Raw genomic sequence first — 8,335 nt, forward strand, 5'->3', positions numbered from 1 at the left:
CTATCTAGAGGCTAATGTAGATTTACTAGGGTGAATCAAAAGACAGTAGGAAATGGAACCAGAATAGTGGTGGATACTCAGAACATGTAGAACTACTACAATCACTAAATTTTCCCCCATTAGTCAGATAAGAACCCATGAGAGTGTGCTACAGAGGGAGTGAGAGGACCTGCCATGTGTACTAGAATAAGCATTCTTAACTGTAAAATGCATGAAGGAAGATTCTCCAGAAAGCTATTCATAGATAATTTCAGATTCAAGGTGATGGCTGGCATCCTGATGATAGCAGTGGAAGCAATGTAAGTGGTTGGATTCTGGGTTTGTTGATAAACAGTTAGGCATGGAACAGGAGTAACAGAAAGGCATGAGAATTCACTGCAAGTGTTTCATCTTAGATATTTGGAAAACAGAGTTCCTGGTTATAGAAGCCTGTAGAGAGCATACATTTTTATTGATGGGACTATTAAGACATCTAAGATGATTGTGAGACATCTGGATGTAAACATTAATGCATGTTAGAGGAGGGTGGACTACTTGTGGTTGTTCAGCACAGGACATTTAATGTCATAATATGATATGAAATGACCAGAAAAAGAAGCATAATAGGAAGAAGAGGTCTGAGAACAAAGTTCTGGCATATTTCAACACATGTAAGTCAAGACTAGTAATCATCAAGAGAAAGGATGATGTTCCTCCCAGAAGCCATAGGTTGTAAGAATCCCAGTGCTAGGTGTAGGATTCTTCCCCTCTAGTTGTTGGTAAGGAACCTCTCAGAAAACTCAGTATAGAGCAGGCTACTTTCATTGCTCTTAGTTGATGGCAAGACATTATTTCTGAAGATGCCACATGCTTTAGTAATAGGACCTAGAGAAATAAAGCTAGTACTGACCTGGGAGCTTGCTGACTGGCTCCCATAGCAGCAAAAGGTACTATCCAGGCTGCTGGGGAACAAAAGTCGTTGATTGTCTTACCCAGCTATGAACATCACAAATTCCAAGGATGATAGAGCTGGCAAGATTTACTCATGGGTGGAACTGTGGTAAAATGTTTTGGGATGACCAACTGATTTGTGATCTGGTTTAAAGAAGACACCACAGAATTTATTTATATCTGATGTAAATCTGGCCAAGAACTCATGGTTGGAGATCATAGGCCCTAGGATCAGCTTACTACTATTAGTTTGCTAAATAGACATACTATCAAACTACCTTCTAAATACATATCTCTATTTACATAGAAGCTCTCAGTCTTCACCAGAGAAGTTCCTTTGAACAGTGGATGGCAGATATTTAGAAAATGCTACCTATTTTTCTACAAAGGGATGATTTAATATGAAAATTTTAACTGCTACAATGAGGTGAGAATAAAAGGGCTGTTGATAAGTATAGAAATACTAGCTTAGAACAAAAAATAGCAAGAAAAACTCTAGACATAAAGCTATCTACTGTTCTTGCTTCCTATTTATATATGAGTGCCTCCTCATCTGTGAAATAAGGGGTTAAAGTAGCTGACATTCTTTGTATTCTAACATTAACTGACTACATGGCCTGAAACAAGCCATCCATCTCTACACTTTTGTGAGTCTATATTTTCTTAGAATGGAGAACTTTTATCACAGCTTTACGTATCTGCTTGGTCTTCACACTGTAGATGATGGGGTTCATGACAGGAGGGATCAGCAGGTAGGTGTTAGCAATCATGGTATGGACATAGGGTGGAGCTCGTTTCCCAAATCTGTGAACAAAGGACAGACTGATCAATGGAATATAGAATATAGCTACAGCCCCTATATGGGAGATGCACGTGCTGAAGGCTTTCTTCCTCTCTTCTGGAGAAGCAATGCTGAGGACGGTCCTAATAATCAGGACATAAGAAAGGAGGATGAGGACTGAGTCCACACCAACAGTAGAAATCATGGCAGTCAATCCAACTACATTGTTGATCCTGGTGTCTGTGCATGAGAGCTTCATAACATCAGGGTGGAAGCAGTAGGAGTGGTGGAGCACATGGCTGTTGCAGAAGGTTAGTCTCTTAAGAAGTGCAACCATTGGTGTCAGCATTACAGTCCCTCTGATGACAATTGCTACCCCAATTTGAGCTATTCTGGAATCAGTTAAAATAGTGGCATACCTAAGGGGATTAGAGATGGCCACATAACGATCAAAAGCCATGGCCAGCAACACTGAGGATTCCATGACAGTGAAGAGTTTGATGAAGAACATCTGGGACAAGCAGGCATTGAAGCTGATCTCTCTGGCATTGAACCAGAATATCCCCAACATGGTGGCCAGAGTGGATATGGACAGCCCGAGGTCAGTGGTGGACAGCATGGAGAGGAAATAATACATGGGCTCGTGGAGGTTGGGCTGAGTGATAATGGCGAAGAGAATCAGGCTGTTCCCTGAGAGGGCAGTTGCATAGAGAATGCAGAAGGGGATGGAGATCCAGGAGTGGAAGACTTCCAGCCCGGGCACACCAGTAAGCAGGAAAATGATAGAAGAAGTTGTGGTGTTCTGGAAAGTTGACATGCTAGATTAAAAGTACAGAACAGATCTGAAACAAAAAAACCTATATTTCTTTGTGTATTCTATTTATACATTTTTATCCAACACTTACTTGACCAAAGGTGAGCATCTATACATTATATGAAAATAGGAATGACACCTTTAAGTTAAAAAAATTTGTATGTTTCAAATATATATATATATATATATATATATATATATATATATATACACACATATATTTGAAACAGTTTTCTCAGCCCACAACTTTTCTTCTCTGAGATTCTTTGCTGCTAGGTGCACTTGTACTGTGTGATCTGTCTTTCACTCTTTCAGCTGTAGATGACACAGGGCACTAGTACCCACTTGATATAACATGTTACCATAGCCAATTATTTGTGTTCTAAATTTTTGAATGACCAGTTCTCTAAAACAGATTTTCTGCATTTTGTGGAAACATACTGCCTGTGAGATATAATGAAATGTTTCTGTCTTGTTTTGCAGAGGAAGATGAATCTTTATTGAAAATATCATATTTTCTTCTTCCTCTTAGTAGAAAATTTAGGCCAGGCAGATAAGTATGCATGACTTGGAAATGGGGGTTTGGGGAAAGCATTAAGGCTATGGTTGGAGACGGCTCAATGGGAAGTAGCCAGTTTGGGGCAGGTTCTTGATGAGAAAGAAAGCCACTGAGTAACAGACAGCAAGCATACGAAAGGGCACAGATGGACACCTAGATGCTTCCAGAGCACACACATGCACTCAAATAAGTTCTATTTTTGGGGTCATCCTAGGGAACTTTACTAAAAATAAATTGGGAACATAATTGAAATTACTGGAATATCAGGGGGGAAAGGCAAAAGTAAGTTGAATTGAGTATATCTTGAGACTCTGACATTTTTAGTTGTGAGTGTCCTCAGGGAAGTGATGAAATTAATGTCAGAAATGTATGATCACTATAATGAAGAGAATTAAGTGTTGATATTGTTGTACTATATACTTCCAAATGCTTCAGGAAGGTATTTTAACTATTATAAACACCCCTAAATGATAACAAATTGAGGTGGTAGAATACTAACTAACTTGATTTGATCATTCCTGTATGTATACATTTAGGGAAACAGCACATTGTATTTCATAAATACACACAATCATAGTTTATCACTTAAAATCATTCAAAAATCCAAACAAGAATTTTAAATATCAAAGAAAGATAAGAAAGGCAGAAGAGGGATTATCAGAATGTGGTCAGGCAGCAGGTTTGGAGACCAGGAGAAAGGATTATAGAAAAAGCAGTAAAAATTTTCTGTGTACTGTATACATTGAAATGAAGAATGCTGAGATTTTCAAGATGCCGTAGGAATATTTTTCAAGTTAAAGCTTTTTGCAGAGTTCAGTATTAAAAGCTAAAGAATAACACAAAATTTTCCCTTTAATAGTTTGTAACCAAGTGAGGGAGAAACACCCTTGATGCTTTTCAGTAACTCCCATATAACAATAATAATGGCCCTGGAAGGCAGAAGGCCATCATGTGTGTCTACCAGTTCTGGCAACCATGCCTTTTATTTGACATGTAGTGACTTATTTGTTATTCCTGTCATTGAGTTCCAGTAAATTTTACAAATGATGACTTTAAATTACTACTTGAAGAATTTCCTGATTTCCTAATGACCTGTTTGTCAATGATTTACTTTATTCATGGCCAATTTTCATTCTCCTTGATAATTTCTTCAATCTCCTTGTTGGTGAAAAATGATGAAACAAAACAAATTGTACAGTAGAGTTTGACCTGATCCGTACCTGCTCTGTCAGCAGAGAACTCAAATTGCCTGCTTTGAGCCGGGCCATTCTTCACTCTCAAACCAGAATTTCTCATCATTTCTCTTCATCCATACTAGACCCAGAGAGGACTGCACGTTCTGTTCTACAACCAGGAATTCTTTATAAGCAGTTGACTATCTATCATATACCTTTAGGTCAGCTCAATGGTAGACAGATATAGGATACTCACAGAGTCCTGTTAGCGACTAAGATGTGATGAGAGTCTGATGATTTTGTGACTGAGGAAGCCAAAGAAGTTGACATAGACTATATACCACACTCTTAAAGTCTCAAAACATCCTCTTCAATAAGACTCCAGTGACTTATCAACAATAAAAATGACTGATTTTGAACATGAATGGCCTATCAGATACTGTATAGGTGTGGGAGAACCATAGGGTCATAGACAAAGAGATGCATACTAATCATGAGTGCACGAGGGTAGGAGATGTCTAAGAGATAAAACTGAGAAAACACAGGGCAGCAGCCTCCCAGTGTCTGTGTTCTGTATATGTGAATGGGTGGGTCTGTGTTAAGTGTTTGGGAATTAATTCTAAAAAATATAAAGAAAGTAGATGAATTGTAACTAATCTTTTGATCAGTAAATGTGAGTTTACAAGAGTGAAAATAGGAGAAATGTGCTGTTGATGTAGATAACATGAGAAATGAGAAGAGAAATAGGTAACAATAAGAAAGATCACACAAAAGGGTCTTACTATGAGCCTGGGTGCTGAAGGAGAAATAAGTAGATGAGAGCATAAGAATCTCGGGTTTCTTGGAAAAGATAATGTGTCAGATTTTGCATTGCAAAGCATCAAGAGCCAGGCATTTCCAAATATTTTGTGAATAAGCAAACAAGCCATTCTCTATCTCTTCTAATTTATCTCCAACAAGATTCCTTTTATTCTTTAGGATTTTGCTGGACATCATTGGTTCCTTTTCACAAGTTCCACCCCAACTCAATAATGAAAGCTTTACACACTTTACTGAGGATGTTTCTAAAATACTCATCTCAACTAGGAGGACTCATCTATCTGTCATTGTCAACCACAGTGCTTAGACAGTAGAGGGATCAGTCATAAATACCATTCTTCCTTCAGTTTTCTGTTGCATAGTTTATAATGAGCAAAGAAAAAGAATCTGAAGAACAATCTGCTTTTGTTTATTTTTTCCTTCACCCTTGGTAACAAGCAGGATATTTCCCCCACTGAGAACTCCCAGAAAATCCTTCAACTCAGGGACTAGTGAATTTCACATATTCTGTATAAATTCCAGATATGTGTTCTCTCCCTTATCTCAAAATTTGATTCTCTCTTCCTTGTTACTTTCCCTTTCAATTGCTTCAGTGATGGTTCCTCTGATATCCACCGTTTTTCAGAAAATACTGTTCTCTGTCTTATTAACTGTGGTGTTGTAGAAAGTTTGGCAGTGCACATCCTCTCCTTGAGATGACCTAGTTATGACCACGGCTTTAAACAAACACATCCCCCTGACTCATGAATCTACTCTTTAATGATAGCGTCTCCTAATTCTGTATTTTGAAAGTTAGCAGAATCATGGAAGGGTTAAACATGAAGGCAACATTGAAACGTGGGACAGAGTAATGTAGTGAAATCTGTGTTTTAGAGACACTCAAGCCACAGTTTGGAGAACAAATAAGAGCTCCTTGCCTCCAGTGCTAATCAAAGTGAATACAAACCTGTTTCTGAGAGATATCATCTCATTCCTCAGAGACTGCAACAGAACTCATTTCCTTCCCATTCCAGACCTGGCTACTCCCCGTTTCTTTCTCTTATCTACAAGTGGTTTCTAGCAATTGTCTAACTAAAATTTATCACCTTCTCTCATCCTTGTCTTAGATCTCTCTTGTTCCACTAAAATATTAATTAATTAATTAATTATCATTTCTGACTCTAGTTCTCCAATGTCTCGGATGCTAGTTGGTACTTGAGATTATAATTTACCACATACTTTTGATACATTAAAAATTCACCTGCTAATATTAGAAAACAACAGGACATGAGATTTTCCTGACATTATTCTACAACTTTATTTTTTCTTTCACTGAGGCAAGATTTTATTATGTAGCCCCATAGCTAGCCTGGAATTCAAGATGCTATTGCCTTGGCCTCCTAAGCGGCAAGATCACAAGTCTTCTTCATCATTTCTGCTTCTTCCAAACAACTCTTCAGTGTGCCCTCACTCTCAGATCTGTGAGACTCACCTTCTCCAACAACTTCATTCTTCCTTGTGTGGACTTTCCTATTTAGACAATGTTGGTTTTCCCTGCAATAATGAGAGCTGTAGCCCGTCTGCCTTTAGGTGTTGATTTAGACCATGTGGCATCATCAGTATTCTCCAAGCTGCTGCTCATGGTCTATAGCCTGTGGTGGGTCAGGGCTTGCTTGATCTGTGCTCAGAAACACTAGTTTGGAAGCCTTGTACAGCAATGCAGATTATTCATAATGATATATCACAAGTATCAAATCAGCAAGAGCTATTGTGCTCTAGCCTTAGGCATTGCTGTACAAGGCTTCCATGTAACAGGTATTAATGGATTTCCTTTAGAATTACTTTTTAAATGAAAATAATAAAAATAGGTATGAGAGAGGTTATGAAGCATATTCAGGGTCACATAGAACTGGTGAGTAGCATAGTCAGTATTCTGAACACAGTTATCTTTAATTCCAATGTTTGTATTCTCAAAAAAGGCTTATTTCATGGAAAACTATAACATATGTAAACTTCCTTTAATCCAGTTTACTTATCTATAAGGCCTGGATAATAAACTACTTAATAGAGCTCTGTCATTCAAAATCTCTTCACAATAGGTATTTCACTTTAATTTCAAATTAAATTTTATTTATTCACTCATATTTTTTGATACAGAGTCTCCTGTATCACAGGATGATTTTGAGCTTAGTATGCAGCCATTGGTCACCCTGAGCCTCTGATCCTCTTACCTCTACATCCCAAGTGCTGGTATTGCAGACGTGTATCACTATGACCAACTACAAACTTTCATTTTTTTGCATGAGTCATTGGACTTAGAAATGAGTTTAACTGATCATGATAAATACATCAAAACACTAATGAAAGCATTTGACTTTGAAGACAGGTTATCTAGGCCCCTAGCAGTCAGAACAAAGCACTCATTCTCTGCAGGCTTCCTGGGAACCCATAATTCAAAATTTCCAGTCTTCTACAGCCCTCTACTCCATAATCTTATCTAATTCTGCACATCACAATGCAATCCTTCCTCACTGCTAAGACAGCACAGCTCACCCAGAGGCAGGACCTTCCACTGAACAGTTTTACTCACAGAGCCCATCCAGCAGCAATGAGTCTCTCTCAGGCTAACTCAGAAGGTGTAGGGAGCTTCAGATTCCAGAGGAGGGCTGAGCTTATGCTGAGTCTCATCCAGCTTGTTTGAGGATAAGCACAGAGTGGAGGGACCAGTTCCCTGTGGCAGAGCTAATTTACTGTGCCTCCAGGGTGTGGACACTCCCAGAGGATTTGACTTGCCTGATACAAGCTTTTTATATCTCTTCCAGAATGTGATTATGGCTACATGCTTTATGGGCTGATGTAAAATTTTACCCTTGTGATAGTTCATTGGAGAGTTTTTTTTTTTTTTAAACAGCTTTATTGAGATATAGTACACATACAATAAAATTGATCCATTTATAGTGTATAATTCAATACTTTTTAGAACAATCACAGAATTATGCAGCAACCATCACCACAATCCAATTTGGGGAAATTTCACCACCTTAGAAATGCCATAACCATTAGCAGGCCATTTGAGGTGGATTAAAAAAATGAATATTCTATGTTTTAAAAACATCTCCTACTATAAGTTATATTTCACTCTATAACATTTTAACCCCTTAGAATCTGGCCTTACTCACAGTAGCTTACTGGGAAAGCATTGGTGCACTAGCAACCTCTTAAGAACTCACTTATGCATCCATCCATATATTTGGTAAATATTTTCTAATGACACTGTA

At 38.1% G+C, this 8,335-nt stretch overlaps 1 protein-coding gene across 1 annotated transcript; it reads right to left on the bottom strand.

The window, feature by feature from the left end:
- Positions 1 to 1,583: 1,583 nt before the first annotated feature.
- On the bottom strand, positions 1,584 to 2,528 carry LOC118572838 (olfactory receptor 51F2-like). The gene has a single exon (XM_036172699.1). It carries the CDS (start codon positions 2,526 to 2,528, stop codon positions 1,584 to 1,586), a length of 945 nt encoding a protein of 314 aa, XP_036028592.1.
- Between the last annotated feature and the right edge of the window lie 5,807 nt (positions 2,529 to 8,335).

Source organism: Onychomys torridus, chromosome 1, assembly GCF_903995425.1.
Source record: "Onychomys torridus chromosome 1, mOncTor1.1, whole genome shotgun sequence".
In the NCBI taxonomy this organism is placed as follows: Eukaryota; Metazoa; Chordata; class Mammalia; order Rodentia; family Cricetidae; genus Onychomys; species Onychomys torridus.

Coding starts and splice junctions, on each gene's coding strand:
- LOC118572838 (XM_036172699.1), bottom strand. CDS start 2,528: ATGTCAACTTTCCAGAACACCACAACTTCTTCTATCATTTTCCTGCTT.